Source organism: Giraffa tippelskirchi, chromosome 14, assembly GCF_054371585.1.
Source record: "Giraffa tippelskirchi isolate mGirTip1 chromosome 14, T2T-mGirTip1v1.2.pri, whole genome shotgun sequence".
In the NCBI taxonomy this organism is placed as follows: Eukaryota; Metazoa; Chordata; class Mammalia; order Artiodactyla; family Giraffidae; genus Giraffa; species Giraffa tippelskirchi.
The window spans coordinates 34,608,967-34,628,818 of NC_137288.1; the positions used below are offsets into that span (position 1 = coordinate 34,608,967).

At 40.1% G+C, this 19,852-nt stretch overlaps 1 protein-coding gene across 3 annotated transcripts in view; it reads right to left on the reverse strand.

Moving 5' to 3' along the window:
• The window catches only part of GALNT1 (polypeptide N-acetylgalactosaminyltransferase 1), a 118,310-nt gene that overhangs the window by 55,941 nt on the left and 42,517 nt on the right, over positions 1-19,852 (reverse strand). For all 3 annotated transcript variants that reach the window (XM_081562427.1, XM_081562428.1, XM_081562426.1), the window contains one exon: positions 8,600-8,742. In XM_081562427.1, coding sequence (XP_081418553.1) covers positions 8,600-8,738 — 139 coding nt within the window. In that variant the 5' untranslated portion in view covers positions 8,739-8,742. The remainder of the gene's footprint in view (positions 1-8,599; positions 8,743-19,852) is intronic.

A 19,852-nucleotide genomic window follows, 5' to 3' on the forward strand; every position in this document is an offset into this window, starting at 1 on the left:
CTAATTATGATTGCTAAACATGCCTATGACACCCCACCTAGCTAGATTATGATTTCTTTTTTAGCTGGAATTTTTTGTTCATTCATGTACCTTCTGTGGAGTTTAGCAGTGTTTAACAGGCACTTTATAACTATATGCTAAATTAATACATGAGTACAAGTGTTATTCAAAATAAATCAAAATGAAATCCTAGAATTAACAATAGAAGACATTATAATAAGCATTATGCAAGGTGGAACATCAAGAAATGTAATTCTAATCAGAAGTAATGTTATCTCTTAACATAGAGTTGTTCCTCAGTATCCATGAGGGCCTAGTTCCAAGACACCCGTCACTCTGCCCTGGATACCAAAATCTGCAGATGTGCAAATCCTTTATATAAAAAGGTATGTGGCACAATCACCCCTCCGTATAATCCACAGATACAGAGGACTGGCTGTATTAGTAAAAAGAAGACTATTTCTGACCAGCAAATCCCAAATCTTGTTCCTAGTTATGTACTTTTGAGATAATAAAGTGTTCGAAGAAAAACATGTTCTAGAATATATTAAATTTGAAAAAATTGTGTTCAACATCTCACCTAAAAGGGATGGATGGAGAATGAAGTGAGGGTAAGAATGGGCTGAAACTATCTGTTTATACATTACTGATTTTTTAAGCTGAAAGTTTTATTCTCCTGCAGTGTGTTTTTAAGGCATCCCTCAAAAGTCTCTGGACAGAAATGTCTGAAGACATCAAGGTAGTAAACGAACCAGCAGTTCTCTTCAGACAGGCTTTGTCTGACTGAGAACAGCTCTTGTCTGCAAAGCTGGCTTACAGGATGACTGTCCAGAGCAGGTACAAAGCAACCTATCCATACCAGAGCTGCAGAATATTACTCACTATGCCTTCAACGTAAAACATAAACAGAACATAAAATCTGTTTTAAAGAACTATCAAGGAAAAAATTGTGTATAATAATTTTCCCTATTCTCAGAAGCTCAGAAACTGTGATTTCAGGAAGTTAAAATATTAGGAAATAACTTGAAAAATCATAGGAAACTCCTGTAATACAATTTTAAAAAACAAATCCAATCTAGTATTTGCCAAGTAAGCTCTTTAAATATAAGAATTTAAAAAAATTTCTCAGCGACAAAAATTTTCAATGACAAGGATAATAAAAACTATAAGTACAGAAGCATAATGCCCATATAAACCTTTAAAACTTAACCATAAATTATTAAACTCTCAGAGTCAATTGCTACTTACCTGTCTCTGAAAATAAAGAGCAATGAACAGATTTGGGGATTGGGACACTCAGGGGTCAGTACAAAGCACTGGAGTTCTGGAAGTCACACTTACCTTTTGTGCATGGCACAGACAAATAAAGAGTAGGTGGGAGACATCTAGTGGGCCTGGTTATAAATATCCTTCAGTTACCTGCGCCCTATTTTAGTATAAGATGATGCTTTAAAGAAAAGTTAAAATGGAAACATTCTCAAACTGCTCAGTTTTTAAATGTTTAATTGAGTATTAAGTTATACAGAACACCATCTATAACATATTTTTGCCTGGGGCAAGGTGAGGTGGAGTAGATTCTGAATGTAATCAAGCCCCTGGACCCACTTATCAATTCACAGGAAATACTACTGGGGACAGAGGACATGATTAAAAAAAAAAACAAACCATTCAGTTCAGTCCAGTTCAGTCGCTCAGTCGTGTCCGACTCTCTGCGACCCCATGAATTGCAGCACGCCAGGCCTCTCTGTCCATCACCAACTCCCGGAGTCTACCCAAACCCATGTTCATCGAGTCGGTGATGCCATCCAACCATCTCATCCTCTGTCGTCCCCTTCTCCTCCCGCCCCCAATCCTACCCAGCATTAGGGTCTTTTCCAATGAGTCAACCCTTACGGAACGCAAATCCTGACTGTGGAAAACTGGAGAAAAGAAAACAGTTTCTTCTTCTTCAACAACAACCAAAAAAGTGGGGTGGGGAGGACAAAAAAAAAGAGGTACCATGTATCTATGCCACAAGACTAGCTTTGCATTGACAGCTGTTGAAGACATGATAAGTACGTGGAAGTCGCTCAGTCGTGTCTGACTCTTTGCGACTCTATGGATTATCCAGTCCATGGAATTCTCTAGGCCAGAATACTGGAGTGGGTAGCCTTCCCCTTCTCCAGATGATGGGTATATGGGAGATCAATTTTCCGTTTTCTCTAATTTTGTTTATGTTTCAAATTTTCCATGAGGATTGGGAGAGTATGAAGAGGCACTCAAGAAATTACAGTAAGAACTAGTAAGTATAAACTTGATTGGTTATAGCCTAAGAGACTGTATGACCAGAAAATTAAAATCCTGCCCCATCCTAGTGAACTCCAGCCTGGAAGTCTTAAAGAATTGGGCAGAACTGTACAACATACAAAATCTTCCTGGCTGCAATACTTTACAAATTTGATCAGCTGGTACTTATTAACAACCTGAATATCTAGTGTAATACCCACATTACATACTTTAACCTACTGATACACGTGAGTTTTCAGAGTCACATTTAAAATGACCATTAATCAAGTCTTGTAACTACTACTTACAGAACCCACCACAACACCTGAATTTAGAAATTATAATATCCTGAAGAATTAAAGGCAGACCAGTAAACTAATTTTCTTTGGCAAAGGTGCCAGGATAAAATGCAACTAGTTAATGAATATTTTTATTACTAACACACTTGTAGTATTAAAAAGCAACTAACAAAAAAGATGGTAAGTATTAACTTCTCTTGTTTTCTACTTATCAGTCTTTCATGTAAATTAAAAAAAGAGATCAGTGAAACTTGTTTGAAAGCAATGGAAATGGGTTTGGATATTATCATTTTCCTGAATTGAAAAAACAAACTTTCTTTGGCCTAAAGTTTTATATGTAGATCATTTCTAAGAATCAAATCAGCTTTGACAAGGGGGTAACTAAGTGTTGTTCTGAAGTATTATGTGAAAACACAATAGTAACATTTTACTGTATACTTCAGTTAAAATTCATCTACATGACAAGGTAGAGAAGTTTCATTTCTTAGAAAATTTAATTATCAAAAAAACCACAAGTTCACTCTGACTGCTGCCAAATGAGACTTACATATACAAACCACATGACATACCTTAGCTTTAACACATCTTACAAATTTCTACAATTTGTATTTTCTCATGAAAGTAGAATAAACCCTGGTGGCTCAGTCATAAAGAATCTGTCTGCAGTGCAGGAGACCCAGATTCGACCCCTGAGTCAGGAAGATCCCCTGGTGAAGGGAATGGCTGCCCATTCCGGTATTCTTACCTGTAGAATCCCATGGACAGACGAGTCTGGTGGGCTACAGTCCATGCGGTCACAAAAAGTCTGACATGACTGACTAACATTTTTACTTTTTCAAAGTTACATGATATCCATTTGGGAAAATAAAAGCTAAAAGCATTTCTCCCAAACAATTTTCTTAGATGATTATCATTTTTCCTGTTTTTATGCACTATATTTCACTTACTCCAAAATATTTTTCCCGTATTTTAATATCTCTGAAATTGAGACCTGGCTTACAATAATAATTGAAATGTTTCTGCTTTTTTAGTGTTATATAAAATAATAAGTATTATATAAACAAAGCAAATTACCTAATTTTTTAACGTCAAAATATTACTGCATATAACAAAATTCATTGATAACTCTCTGCTACCTCAATACCTGTCAGTTTCAACCCTTATTCCAATTTTATATTCAATTCATTTGTAATGTGTACAAATAAAACTCTAAATACACTAAAAGTCTGTAATAGTTTCTGAAAGCCTTTACTAACAATATTTTTAAGTTTTTAATCATCTAAAGTTTCTTCTATAAAATATGTTCTCAAAGTCTTCCTAATGTTTGACAACTGAAATAATTCTAGCATAAGTATGTAAAAACTTGAATAATCAGTATTTTAGTAATCTGAAAATCACATACCATGCTGACACAAAGGATTAACTCCTACTTGAAAGTGTATCGGTAAAAATACTGAATGTTCTATGCAACATCCAAATCCATAAACTGAATGAGTTAATTCTAACAAGGCAGAGGAGTTGCAAAAATACTCCTAAGACATAACTTGTATTAATTTTATTTTTCCAAGGGGAATTTTATCTAATTCTCTAGCAAAAGAAGAATTTTCCTATTCTCAGAGAGTCTGGGGTATAAAATACAAGCAAATATAAAACTATGAGAGAGAACTGCTCAAGAATAGAAAATAAAACAGAATAAAATCAACCCTGTGTAATCACCAGACAGGCCTGCTTGTACCTGATATAGGTAAGTAACAAGTACATGTAAGACCCTAGGATAATCTGATGAGCATTATCATAGGGATAATGAATCCATTCTGCTTAACTGCACACAACAGTATAAAGAACAGAATTTGGTAAATTTCACCAAATTGGCGCTCTAAAGCAGCTCAAAGCAGTTCAGAATGCAGGTCCTTACAATACTGAGACAACTGCTCTGGAGTGTCACATCTGCTCATTGTTTAATTTGGTTTTTCAAATGCCACAGAGAACGAAGATCCTGGAGACCTTCTGTGTTCTAACAGAAGAGACCTATATTCTTCCAGATCACTGACTGTACCTGCTAATTCCACTAAGAAGGTCTACATCCTTGATGCCACCGCCTGTCAACCCTCTCCCAACTACTTTAGTGAAAGATCTCTTCATCGGCACCACAATTTCTCAGCAGCCGAATATTGAGAGCAGTAACAACCTTAGGGTTCCTACACTACTTGGGACCTCCTAGCGCCCACTGCACTGAAAAGTCCCATCAGAGCAGATTTTTCAAACTGTTCTTGCTTGGCAGCCATTGTCCCCCTTCCCTTAGTCATTTCCCCACTCTTTCCCTTCAATCCCTTGAAACACAGTTTGAAAAATGGATGCTCTAGGGCCCCAGTCTGGAATCACTGGCCTCTCATAAGTCTCTCCCTTCAGCTATTAACTCACCTCCTGGCATCATACTGCTCAGCTTTCTCTCATCACCACTGCTGACCTCTTTCTCAGTCATCCACACCATCTTGCTATTTCCACATAGTAAATATCAAGTTTCCTCAACACAGAGGTCCCATCCACCAGACGTAAAGCCGACTCTCCCACAAGGCCCACTAAGCTCACAACCCTCAGCCGCCTTCATTCTCCTTTTTTCAGGAGGTGCTGTTGTCTCTCATGGCGCCACACTGCACTCTCAGACCATATCTCCTTTATTCTGTACTTCGATACTTTGCATAAAAGCTACTCCTTTTCTCTGATGCTCATGTCACTAGTGGTTTTCAGAAGCGCACTAACCTTAGAATCCTCTTCAAGGATAAACTTTTTCTTATGGTTTTGATACCCCACTGTCTCCTCTGCCGAGAATTTGTTCTTTCAAGTATTACTTCATTCCTTTATATTTTAAACCTCTTCAAAGTGCATAAAAAATACGTCTGTACACAGAAAACCAACTTTTTTCCATTCCTTTCTTCTAACTATTGTACTCTGTGTGTGTCAAAGCGTCCTAAAAGAATAAGCTACACACCAGTTAATATGAAGTCTACTGGCACTGAAATGGCACTTTCTAGGGTAATGAGAAACCCCATTAGGAAATGTATCACAACCACTTCTTCATCTCAGGTGAAATCCCTGAACAAACATCCATCACTCCTGGATTTCCATGACCCCACTCCCTCTGGACTCTCTGCTGCCCCTGACTTCCAGAAGCCTTCTCTCCCCTTGCTGGCCCTCCATGATCCTCTCCAACTCTGCCTGTCTCTCCCGCACACTCCGGAGCCCAGTGCCGTCCCCAGGCTCCACCCCAGCCACTCTTTGCTGCAGACCCCCGCTCCCAGCAACTCCATGTGAAATGCTCCAAACACAACTCGTCCTTCTGCCTTCCCACTGGAGCCGCTCTGCCTCTGGGGCCCCTCCTCATATCAGTTTACCCAAAGATGGAGACCTGAGAGTCATGGGAGACTTTTCCCTTGCCCTATTACCTACATTCAGTGACTCTCCCTGCTGTGTGAAGTCCACTATCTACAAACTTCCCATATATTTCATTTCCTCTCCACCTCCAGTGCCATTTTAGTGTGAGCCCCAAGAACTTTTCCAAACTTTCCCAGCAGTCTCACAACCAGTCTCAGATGTCTCATTCTCTCCCAGTACATCAGCCAAGTGGCCATTCTGTTCTGAAAGTCGGGATCCCATCAGGTTACTTGTTCCCCTCTTTAAAATCCTTCGATGGCATGCCTCGCCTACAGGCTGAAGTGCAAAACCCTCGGCATGTTATAAAATGCCTTCTGCGACGTGGTCTCTGCTGACCTCCCAGCCTCGTCTGTGCTCTCTCCTCACGCTTTCTTATCCATCAACTCTGTTCTCACATGTGCTTATTTATCTTGTGCATGCCTTTCTCCTTTGCTTGGGATGTATTCCCTTCACCCGTCAAACCTAACAAACAACCGTGCACCCTGATACTTTAGCCTGAGTGTTACTTCCCTGCAGCACCTTCTCAGAGGCCCCATGGTGTTCCTTTCCTCCCACACACCTCTAGTGTGCTATCTACCATATCACTGAAAGTGAAAGAGAAAGTCACCCAGTTGTGTCCGACTCTCTGCGATCCCATGGACTATACAGTCCATGGAATTCTCCAGGCCAGAATACTGGAGTGGGTAGCCTTTCCCTCCTCCAGGGGATCTTCCCAACCCAAGGATTGAACCGGTATCTTCTGCACTGCAGGAGGATTCTTTACCAGCTGAGCCACCAAAGAAGCCCAAGAATACTTGAGCGGGTAGCCTATCCCTTCTCCAGCAGCTCTTCCTGACCCAGGAATTGAACCAGGGTCTTCTGCACTGCAGGTGGATTCTTTACCAACTGAGCTATCAGGGAAGCTAACGTATCACTATTTGTCTATCATTCTTCCTCTCCTGTTGGATTGGGAATTCCCCAAAGGGAAAAACTATTTTGTACTGTTGAAACGTGTATCACTAGCACATAGCACATTGGCCAGCACACAGCAGAGTTTACAAAACATTCACAACAATTGGTGAAGACCAAGTGTGTCTTGTCCCACTACAGAGGTCCCGGTCTGTCTTATGATTGTGCCTTTGCATTTAAGATAGAACACCGTGAGTTCCCACTATAAACAGCAACAGGTTAGGGTGGAGTGAGGGGAAAGTTAATCTGTTCCATTTGGGAATATCCTGGTTTTTTAATGGTGAATAGCAATACCCACCCTCTGATTTAAATGTCGACAGTTACAGCTCTAACATCAGTTACAGAGGCAGGGTCTTGTCACACAACAAACTTATCAAGCAGCAGGGCCTTAAAGGAAACCAGGAAAGTCAACAGATAGGCTGATCTTGTATAGAAGTATATCTTATTAAAAATTATGGGGAAGATAAAAATTAAAAAGTTAGGGGTTAGCCTAGGTATTACTAAAGTTCAGTGTTAGCAACTGAGACTAATTTTAGGCAAATTTCCCATAAAATAAACAGAACTGGTTACATAATGGGGACGATAAAAATTAAAAAGTTAGGGGTTAGCCTAGGTATTACTAAAGTTCAGTGTTAGCGACTGAGACTAATTTTAGGCAAATTTCCCATAAAATAAACAGAACTGGTTACATAATCCCATCTATAAAAATTATAGTACGTAGGCAAGTAAGTTTTACATTAGAAATTTTAAGGGACCAGGTACCTTCATTATAAAAGTGTAAGATACTTAAATATGGCTGTATATTCAAATAAAACATTTACATATAATTCCTAAAAATAGAATTATTGTTTAGCCAGATATTCTATAACTAACCAGACAGAGTGCATGGCCCAGAATAGCTAAATTACTGACTTACAATGCAAAGTCATTTTCATTTTGTTTAAAAATAAGTAAATACAAGGAGGCATTTGTTTTTTGGTTTAAATACAGAGTCTAAAATGGAATTTTTCAGGTGTCTCCTTCCTTTTCCATGCCAGAGACTGCAGTGTTCTCAATGCAGCACTGATTTTATAGTCTGATCTTTGCATAAGCTCTCCCTAAAAGTGCTAACTGGAGCTATCGACAGCATTAACAAAATGAACTCACCAGACCACATCTACCTAAAATACCTTCTTCTCTTAGGACTGAGATAGGAGGGCTAGAGAACTCTCTCTCATGCCTGATAATGCAATTTTAACACTCCATTCAGCATTATGACATTAGGCTAATCTCCTGTGCAGTTTTGGTAGTCCCAGCTATGTGATTCCCTACATTATTTGGTAATACAACTTCCAGAAAATTAACTACGTTTAACACTGAACACACGAATTTAGCAATTCTATACATGACACTTTAATACTGTTAGAAGACCCCACCGGAGAACTGATAGGAATATGATTATCATACATAGAAAGCCGGGGATTACTATTAATCTAAAGAATGTCAATGTATGGCAAAAACTATTACAATATTGTAAAGTAATTAGCCCCCAACTAAAATAAATAAATTTATAAAAAAAAAAAAAGAATGTTAAAATTCTATAGTTCCCAAATTAGTTAGTACAAACAAGTAACATATGTATCAAAACAGGCCCATTATTATAAAATGTCACTCACCATCCCCAGCAGGAAGTCCTCTCTCTTTTTTTTCATCACATTTGTTGCATTCACTGAAGTAAAGCAGCAGGAACATATCCAAGAGTACCCAAATCAAGGAGGTGGCTAGGACCACCTTGCAGTATGCAAATTTTCTCATGGCACTTTAAGTCAAATGCAAAATTTTAAAATATATATATATAAATATACAAAGATCATGAAAATTATTCCAATCCAGTTTCATCAGAAATCACTTTCATAACCTACAGACAGAAAAAGAAAAAAGATTAACTAAAAAATTCAGAACCTAAAGCACAATCGCAAGATTAACTTAATATTAATATGAAATTTTACTATGAAGAATAAGTTTTAAATCACACTTCAAAAAATGCTTGTAAAATATTAAAAATTGATAGTATCAAAAACATGCAAATAACTCCTACAAATCAATATACACAATAAAACAGAAAAATGGGTAAATGACGCAAACAAGCACTTTGCAGAAAGGAAACCGGAAGAGCCAATAAACAAGTAAAAATGGGCTCGATTCACTACAATTAGGAAAATGCAAATTAAAACAGTGAGTGACTATCTCATATCCATCAAACACGTGGGGCTTAACTGCGTTCTATTCAACTGCTATATTAAACGCTCAAGTAAAAGCTAAGCCACTAACCGCCACAGGGGTTTAAGAAATCAGCAATTCCCAGTCCATTTCAAACACTCCCACTGAGTTCGCATGGTCTAAGGATTTATATGAGCTCTCCCAGTACCTGTACTACAGCACTTTAATTGGAGTGATTCTTGTCCCTCTGTTCCACTGAATCCCATTCTAAAAATGCTAGTCACCAGCCATTCAGCAACAGACTCATGGAAAGCGTAAAAGGGCATCGAGAGATCTGAGGCCTGGACTTGGCTCTGACAGTAACTGCACAGACTTCCCCGAAGTTTCGTTTCTATGTGCCCCACCCCCACCCCAATCTGTTACAACATCTTGGGTAAATGACTGGAGGGACGGTCACCAAATCTGGGACAGCTAGATCGGGAACACTCCTGGCACGTTGGCACTCGTCTGGGGGTGCACTGGAGCAGTCCCAGGAACCTCAGACAAGGAGTCATCGCATGGAGCCATGGGCACCAAGGCTCAAAGGTGCGTGTCAGTGCTGACCGGGAGACGGAAGGACCAAGTGCACTTCGGGTGGACGGAGGAAACACTTGGCACAGTTGCCCCCCACTGAAAGCCAAGTGCAGATGCTCTGAAGGGCTGGGGTGTTACCAGGGAAGCCCAGGAGCTTCTTACAAGGGCAGTTTATGTAGCATGAACCCGGGACAGACCAGAGAGTTTATCTATGAAAAAGATAACGGTTCTTTCCCACCTCACGAAGGGGCTAGCCAGCAACCTGAAAAGCACCCCCAAAACACTAAGTGACACTTGTAACTGTGAAGTGTTATTTCTGCTCACCTCTCTGGGGACTCGGATCTCTTGCCTATCGGCCTCCTTCCATCAAACCAACACTTCCCACTTGTACCCTGAGAACAGGGGTGCCACTGTAGGATTCTTGCCTCAAGTCCCTCACACGTGGTGAGCAACCACTACTAACTCTAGTGACTGGGGTGAGGACAAGGCCAAAAGGATTACAATGCGCAGTGTCATGAAACAACAGCTCTCTCCAGGGAAGCTGATATACCGTGTATTTCAAGCCACTTCACATGCAAGGCTGCCTCTCTTGGTCACTAGCAGAGCAAGCAGCCTGCCTGCTGGTGCGCTCTCCAGGACGCGAACGTGGCTCTGTGTTCTCAAACTCTGCTGAGTGTTATTTCTTTCAAAGCTTAAAAGCAAGTCTTTATAACTCTGTACCCATCCCTGTTTAATTTTTCCAAGGCAGCACAATTAGATTCTAAAATTGAAGATGAAATGCAGTGGGTGTGTGTGTATTTGGAAGGAGAGCAGTACAGAGAAAGCAGGAGGTGCAGGGAGAAAGGAGAATAAAGAGGAGGCAAAAACCTCTGAAACCTTGGGCCAGAGATTCCTCAGATACTAATAATAAAATGCACAAATCATTAAAAAAAAAAAAAGACTGGAAGTTGGACTTAATAAAATCTGCTCTTCAAAAGACAGTTAAATAAAAAACAAGTCACATATGGGGAGAAAATATTTACAAATGACTCATCTGATAAATTACTTGTACCCAGACCACATAAAAAACTTTCCAAATACAGTGTTTAAAAACCCTAATCCAATACAATGGGCGAAAGGTTTGAACTGTCACTTCACCGGCACAGCAATTCAGGTGGTAACCGAGCACAAGAAAAGATTTTCTCAACATTGTTAGCTATAGCGTGTGTGCACTCAGTCAGATCTGACTCTTTGCAATCCAGGGACTGTAGCCTGCCAGGCTCCTCTGTCCATGGGATTCTCCAGGCAAAAATACTGGAGTGGGTTACCATTTCCTTCTCCAGGGGATCTTCCTGACCCAAGGATCAAATCCATGTCTCTTGTGTCTCCTGCAGTGGCAGATGAATTCTTTACCACTAATGCAACCTACTAGGGAACTGCAAATTAAAAACACAATGAAACACCATTATGCACCAATATAAACAGCTAAAGGAAAAAAGAAAACTACCAAATGCTAGCAAGAACAGCTGTAACTGGACCACTAACAGACTGCCAGTGGAATGCAAAATGTACAGTCTCTCCGGAAAACAACAGTTTTTCTCCCATAAGAATCTTACTTAAGAGAAAGGATAATGTATGTCCACACAAAGACTTGTACACAACCTTTATATCAACTTAATCATAACCATCAAAATCTGGAAACAATCCACACGTCTACCATCAGGTGAATGGATAAACAAATTGTGGTACTCTAAACAGTGAAGAAGTCTACTTCAACCCAGAAATCCAGCAATCAAAAAGAACTCTTGATGTACATGCAACAGCACTGATGAATCATAAGCCTTATGCTTAGTGAAAGTGGTCAGTAACAAAAGGCTGCATTTTGTATACTATATGATGCCATTTATACGAGACAGAAATCAGATCAGCCATTTCCAGGGGCTTGGAAGAGTAGGGGACTGCCCTCAAAGGACAGTGAAGAAACTTGTGATAATGGGAAACACTCTACTCCCAGCTTGTGGTGGTGGTCATACAACTGTGTCCATTTGTCCAAACGGGTATGACTACACTTAAAAGGGTGAATTTTACTGTACATAATAAATTCAACCTCAATAACCTTAAAAATAGGTAAATATAGAAGAGGTGAGGATCCTTCAAAAAAAACTACTTAAATTTTAGGAGGATAACTGTTGTATATTTCTTCAAGTACCTTAAACACTATCACCAACGGGTTAAGTACCCTCCCAGTCATTCAGAATAAATCAGTGGTATGTCATGTCTTTTTTTTTTTTAAGTAATTGTATTATACCTACATATTCTCAGAACTTTTGGAATGAGTTCTGGGTACATGATTATAGTTTTACAGAACCAAATAAAAATTTTTATACTATTTATTTATTTTTATTTTTGCCTGTGCTAGGTCTTCGTTGCTTTTCGCAGGCTTTCTCTAGTTAGGGTGAGTGGGGGCTACTCTGCAGTGTCCTCCCTTGCTGAGGTGTGTGGGCTCAGTAGTTGTGGTGCACAGGCTGAGTTGCTCCAAGGTGTGTGGAATCTTCCTGGACTAGGGATCAAACCCATGTCCCCTGCATTGACAGGCAGATTCTTATCCACTACACCACCAGGGAAGTCCAGGTATATCATGGTTTAAAGCAAGTGTAACATCTGCTAAGCTGCTGCTAAGTCGCTTCAGTCATGTCCGACTCTGTGCGACCCCATAGACGGCAGCCTAACAGGCTCCCCCATCCCTGGGATTCTCCAGGCAAGACACTGGAGTGGGTTGCCATTTCCTTCTCCAAGTGTAACATCTATTTTGACTCAAATATTTTAATGTCTTAAATGTCCCTACAGGAGGAAAAGACTGAAATGTTCGTGACCATAAAGGGGTAACATGAGAGATCTCTGTGGTAATGCTGCTGAGATTTTTTTTAAATTAAACTAATATGCTCAACAGACATTCTAACCTCTCTTTCCACCACAACCACCAAGTATACTGTCTTAGACAACAAATACCTTAATGATCACTTCAAAAAAGGCCTGATATCCACAAAGCTGTCAGAATGCCACATATTGTTTTACACTCGGAGAAGGCAATGGCAACCCACTCCAGTACTTTGCCTGGAAAATCCCATGGACGGAGGAGCCTGGTAGGCTGCAGTCCATGGGGTCACTAAGAGTCAGACACGACTGAGCGACTTTGCTTTCACTTTTCACTTTCATGCATTGGAGAAGGAAGTGGCAACCCACTCTTGTGTTCTTGCCTGGAGAATCCCAGCGACGGGGGAGCCTGGTGGGCTGCCATCTATGGGGTCGCACAGAGTTGGACACGACTGAAGCGACTTAGCAGCAACTCTTTAAAGAAGAGACAGAAAATAGATACAGGCTGAGGTGGCTTCCTGGCTCATGATTCTGACTCTTGCTCTGCCCACCCTACCCCAAGGACTTCTGCTAACAGACCTAGTCCCATGGGCAGAGGACAGCCAAATGACCTGGCCAGGCCAACCACAGGCCCTCAGCCCTTCACTTCCCGTCACAGAACTGGAAGCCCGTGCTGACCTAATGCTGCAGTCAGCTACGCTGCCCATCATGGACAGAAAGCCAACCTGCAGTCCAAGAGTGTGAGCCCAAACAGAGGCACGCAGGATGGGAGGAGGAGGGTCCTGTAGTGACTGAGCCCCTGTCTCTTCTTTGGCTTTCATGACCACTCAGGAATCCTTCTAATAATCCCCTTTCCCGATTATGCGAGTTTGAACGGGGTTCCTGACACACACCTGGGATGCAGAAGTGGAGGGGGCGGGGGGCAGAGACAGAGGAAACCTATAAAGTCAGACAGGCTCTGGGGCACTTGTGAAGTTCCTCTCTACTAGTCAGAACAATTACACATTATGAGGCACACTATGCTACTTGAAAGGACACTGAATCGCTTATAAATGGAAAAATCTGAGACTTGCTTTTCTTCTAACACTACATTCCTCCAGCCCATTCACGCTGCATGCGGTTGTCAGCTCCTTTTCACCACTGTGTACTACTCAGTTGGCTTATATTAATGTGATCATACACTATGGGGCTAATCACAGTTTATCCCTTTCATGCTCAATAGGCATGAGGCTATTTCTAGGTTTATGCATGTTTCCTGGTACACATGTGCCAGGGGTCAGCAAACTTCTGCAAAGGGCCAGACAGTAAACATTTTAGGCTCTGTGGGACATAAGATCTCTGTGGCAACCACCTGAATCTGGGGTTGTACCACAAAAGCAGCCATGGTACATAACCAAGTAAGTGTGACAGTATTCCAATAAAACGAAGCTTATTTATGGACATTAAATTTGAATCTCATGTAATTTTTAAATTATGAAATTATTTCTTAACCATTTAAAGATGTTAAAAATCTTTAATCCGAGTCGTCACAACCCTGATCTAGAGTACATACCTAGGGATATTAGGTCATGAGACTACACATATTTTCAATATGACAACATATGGCAAACTTGCTTTCCCAGATGTCTAAAGCAAAATGAGAGCTCTGGATGTGTTATGTCCTTGGCAACACTTATTGATGCCAAACTATTTAATTTTTTGATAATCTGGTAAGTGTGTAATTTAATTTGAGTTTCCCCACCATCTCTGACATTTCCATTTCCTCTTCCTAATGTCCCCTCTGAAATTTATTCTACTGGGTGAAGTTGTTTTGTCTTTTTCCTATTAGTTTGTGAAGATCTTTATACAGTCTGGATTCTAATCCTTGTCAGTTACATGTACTACAAGTATCTTTTCCCAGTTTATAGTTTATCTTCTTAATAAGAGGTGTCTTTTGTAGTTCATATTTTCCATGTCTTAAGAAATTTTTCTCTACCTAGAGATCATTAAAAATATTTTAATGTCTAGAAGTTTTAAAGTTTTACCTTTCCAGTGTAAGTACAGATTCAATGTTATTTTCTTTCATATGGATAACCAATTGTCTCAGTACTGTTTATGGAAAGTTCAATCTCTCCCTAAAAGTGTGCAATGCCAACTTTGTCATAAGTCATGTTTCTGAGGTTCTACATTCTGTTCCACTGGTCTGCTTATCCCTACCACACAGCATCTTAATTATAGCTTTACAACAATTCTTGGTACCCAGTAAAGCAAACATTCTCACCTTTTACTAGTTGAGGAGTGCCTTGGCTACTTCTGACCCACTGGCCTTCCTTAGCTATGCTGACCATTTAATTACTTAAAATGACATTCCATCTACTGCAAAAGAAATCCAGTAGTTAAAAATGCTTACATGTCTATGGTGGAATAATTTTACTGTTCTGAAAAAATAAACCAATTAAAAATTCATAGAAGTCATAAAAAAAGAAGTTGGTGATGAAAAGAGGAATTAAATGCAAGAAGTCAAAAGAAAAGTTCTAAAAATGTTCTTCAAAATGACATTATTAAAATAAATGTATGGTATCTAACCTTTATGTCTACTACATTGTTATTCCTTTAAAAAAAAAAAAAAGACCAGTATTTTAGAGTCCCAGTCATTCCATGCTGCCTGGATATTTACTCAGTCTTGGCCAACTCTGTTCTTGATACCATGTCAGACACTGTAGATGGTAGAAGCATGAAGGCAATGATCCACACCATGGAAACTGTTATCACACTATTAAATACCAGGGTAAGAGACACACCATTCACATTACAAAAGAGAAGCACCAACTCAGGAAACCTGGCAGGAAAAAGACATCCAGATAGGGAAGTTTCTAAACAGGTTTTATCAGACAGTGTAAGATACTAAACTTTGCTGCAACAAGGTCTTCTTAAATTTTTTCTACAGATGTTTTGTTTCTCTTTCTCCTTTAGCTAAAATTCTTTAAGGGCTTCCCGATGTCCTGCTGTTTTGTTCTGAAGAACACCATTTGTAGGACTCATACCTTACAGTTCTCACTAAAGAAATCCCATGATCAAGTAAGTTAGGGAAATGTTACTTCCTCGATTTGCTCTGAGAGATTCATTCTGTATATTACTGCACCAAAGGTTCTATGAAGCCCTGCATTGAGGGAAGCTGTGTGATTCTGTTAACTCAGAACTTCTCAGATTCAAGCATGGAATCTTCCCCAACTACTCTGTCTTCCTCTTCTGCATAACACAAAGCAGTTTTCAAATAGCAATAAATAAACTAGTGGAGACTGGCTTGAAATCCCGGAACCAGGTAACTTTTAAGCTATGAGTTATTTTCTTTCTGTAAAACTATTTCTGAAAGCTGCAAAATGACTAAAAAAAAAATAAATCCCACTGTGTTTAAAAGCCTCTCATGAGGCTGACTTTCACAGAGAGGTCAATGTGTAATTTTGTAACATATTAATTTAATATTGTTAATTTTGTGATATTTTGATTTAACATAACATGTACCTGTATATAGTACAAATGAAAAGTGAAAGTGTTAGTCGCTCAGTCATGTCTGACTCTTTGCAACCCCATGGCCTGTAGTCCACCAAGCTCCTCAGTCCATGGAATTCTCCAGGCAAGAATACTAGAGTGAGTTGCCATTCCCTTCTACAGGGGATCTTCCCGACCCAGGGTTCGAACCTAGGTCTCCTGCATTGCAGGCAGATTCTTTACTGTCTAAGCCATCAGGGTTTGTGGACAAAATGGGAAATCCAAAAGTCACCATTATATATAAATCCCTAAAAGAAAAGAATCTAGAAGTGAAATTCCCTTCAGGTAAGTGAAATTTGTTAACTATTTCTACTATCAATTTTTTTTTCAAGTGTGGAGTATCATATTCTACAGAATATATCATCATTAAATTTTGCATTCAGCAAATGCAACATTATTTTGTGTGGAAGTCTGTGAGGAAAGAGTTAACACAGCATGTGTCTTCTACCCTGTCCATGCTAAGCCCAGGGGGATGCCTAAGGCCATGGCAATGACCCCTGGCCAAATGCTGAGAAAGAAACTCCTGGAATGTTATCGGTTATTTGTTAAGGATGTTAGAGATGGTGAGTCAGGATGTACCAGGCTGTCAGCATTGTTTAAAGAAACCATCAAGATTTATGACGTGCACCTGGTATCTGGTCTGGGGCCCAAGTCTCAGTTGCCAAAGCCGGCCACATGGCAGGAATACGCCTACGTGACCAGCTGGCTACCAACAGGAACTCTAGGCTGTAACACTCATGTGCTTCCTTGACCAGACACGTCTTGTACATGTCTCTATCATTCACAGCTGGAGGGGAACTCGTGTTCCTGTGATCCTTACGGAGGGAAGACTCAGAAGTACACACCTGATCTCTCCAACATTCACCTGTTTATATCTTTTTTCTGCTGTTCTTGCACTGTATCTTTGGCTGTAATAAAAATACAGCTGTGAGTAAAACACTGTGTTGAGTTGTGTCAGTCTTTCCAGCAAATCAAACTAGTGGGCAGTCACAGGACCCCCAAAACCAACACCATAATACCTACTTCTCTCATTCCTTTTCAGAAGCTGCATGATCATAAGGACGATATCCTTGAATGAATAAATCAGTGTACAGCATAAAATCTAAGACATAGACCTGAGATTACTGTCTTTAAAAAGGTCTGGTTGCAATGTTAGTCCTTGGCTGGTGTTTGGGAACTTGAGTGACAGACAGTATCCTACGCTGATATAAATCTTACCTTAAATGATAAGCGGGCCTCAGTGTGCTGAAACTGCCTGTACAAACAATATGGTTTATGCAAAACGTCTCTTTTCCTTTGGGAGCCTGAAATTTTGGTACATGCTAGGCAGAAGGTGCCTCCATTACCAGGTTCGATAAAAACACTGGCATTGAGTCTAATGAGTTTTCCTGGTTGACAACACTTCATATGTGTTGTCAAAATTCACTGCTGGAGGAATTATAAGCTTACTCGGTGAGATTCCACGGGGAGAGGACTCTAGGAAGACAGTAACTGGTTTCCTCCAGATTTCACTTCTTCCCTTTGCTAACACCACTTTGAATCCTTTTGCTGGAATAAATCTTAGCTATTATTCAGAGATCATATGCTGAATGCTATGAATCCTCCTAGGCAATCACTAAACCTGGGGATGGTCTTGGGAACATTCAACACAATCAGCATTTTAAAACAGAAGTGATGGTCTATTAGGCCAAATGCTGAAATTCACATTTCAATTCCAGAACGTATTAATATCAGTAATGTGCTTCTAGAAATTTTACTTTATTTGCATAAACCTGGGCCTCTTTATTCCTTGAATGAGAAAAACATTCCCACGTCACAGTCCCTGAATTAAATGCAGTAATGCACAACACACTCACAGTAAACACTCAGTAAATATTAAATAGTAATTCTAAAGGCTCTTTCTTAGATGAAACAAAAAAATCAGGGACATTTTACATTTGTACTGATGCATCTGGAGTCCTGCAAAGAGCAGCTCAGAGACAAACTTGAACCTTCCACCTTCCTAACACTGGCGCCATGAGTACTTTCCAGTCCACACGTCAGGATTACTGGTTGAACAAAAGCAGGTTAAACCCTATATAATAAGTATCTTTCTATTTCTAAACCTGGTCTTCATTTAGCCTTCAAACTGCTTTTGTGAATGAGAAGTCAATGTGCTAATTAATTAGTACCACACGTGGCTATGCTTGATGGTTGTATTTCTCAAATTACTATGCTAGGATTTTAGTACAAGCCACTTTCTGGCATGTATATGAGGCATCAAGTCCAATCAGGGTAAGTCTGAACATGCGCCACTGTAAGAGCAAATCCCAATGTAAAGAGAAGTCCAACCCTGAAGTCATTTACACCCAGCGATCAACTTACCCCAAAGTGGCTTTTCAAATGAATTCACATCCCAAATCCACATGTCCCACATCTCCTGCTGAAAAATAAATTTCCTAAAATCAGTTTATTACAGAATAACTCTATTCTCCCCGCTTTACTTCAGCCACCCTATTCCACTGGACTAAGTGCCAGCCACCACCTGAGGATGAGGACCAGGTCTTACTCAGCTACTTACCCCGCGCTGAGCACAACACCTGGCACAAAATGTGTGTTCAGTTAATGGTTATTACGTGAATAAGTGAGTCAATGAGTACAGTATTTCTGAGATCCAACACCAAGCTCAGTGGAAATATTGTAAAAAATCTTTCCTCCTCTTGGAAATGTACAAGGATATTAACTTCCCCGGTGGGAAGGCCAAGGACTCACAGATAGTACCTGTGGCAGACACTGTTCCATATCCCACCCCCAACTCGTGTTTTTCATGGCATTAGACCTCTAACTGAATTCAAGTGATCATTCTCTGCTAGACTACCTATTCTTGACTGGTCCCAGCCAACTGTGACTGTTCCACTCTTCTTGCCAATGTAAATAACCACATCTCCACCAGTAGGATCTGAGGGGAAATCTGTTGGGAAGCATTCAGGAAAAGTTACGCTCCCTCATAGAGAAGCGGAAGGAGACACTATTCTGCCTTTGGATACTGTTCGCAGAACATACTGAGAAGTGCTGCAGCCATCTTGGGGGCCTGACGGGAGCCAACATCAACATGCTAAGGATGACAAGGTGAGAACACAGAAAGCAAAAGGGACCCTGACTGTCCCCCGGGGCCACTAACAGACTAATCCTGAAACTGCATAGGGCTGGACTTCTTGTTACCAAAGGGATAAAGCTCTGACTGTTTAACTGGATATTCTGCAATACTACAGTCAAAAGCATGCCAATACATCACTACGCAACCTATAATTATTGATTTAGATAGCTATGTAGCCTGTGAAGAAAAAAATGAAATGTAAACCAGTGGAGGATCCAAATTAGGGAATCTACTTTTAAAGGAGATTCCACAGAAGGAGAATTTCAATATAAATATAATAGCTGCAAGATAGAACCTGGTGTGTTACATACCCATTCTTAACAATCCTTAAGCCTATCAGAGAATCACACATCCCTAATTCATTCAGACTTTAATAAATAACAAGGATGTACAAGACAAACACTGAGTAGTTTGACGTACATAAACACGAAAAGGGCTCAGTTTCTGCCTTCAATGAGCTTGCAGTTCAGAAGGACAGATACTATTAGTAAGTTTGTATGACACTTCACAATTGACAAACTGCTTTTCTATTTCTGCAACAGGTGCCAAGTTACAAGGAGCTACAGCGCACCAAGGAGAGAAAATGGTGAAGGAGAACGACTGGGGATTTGGAGTGAGT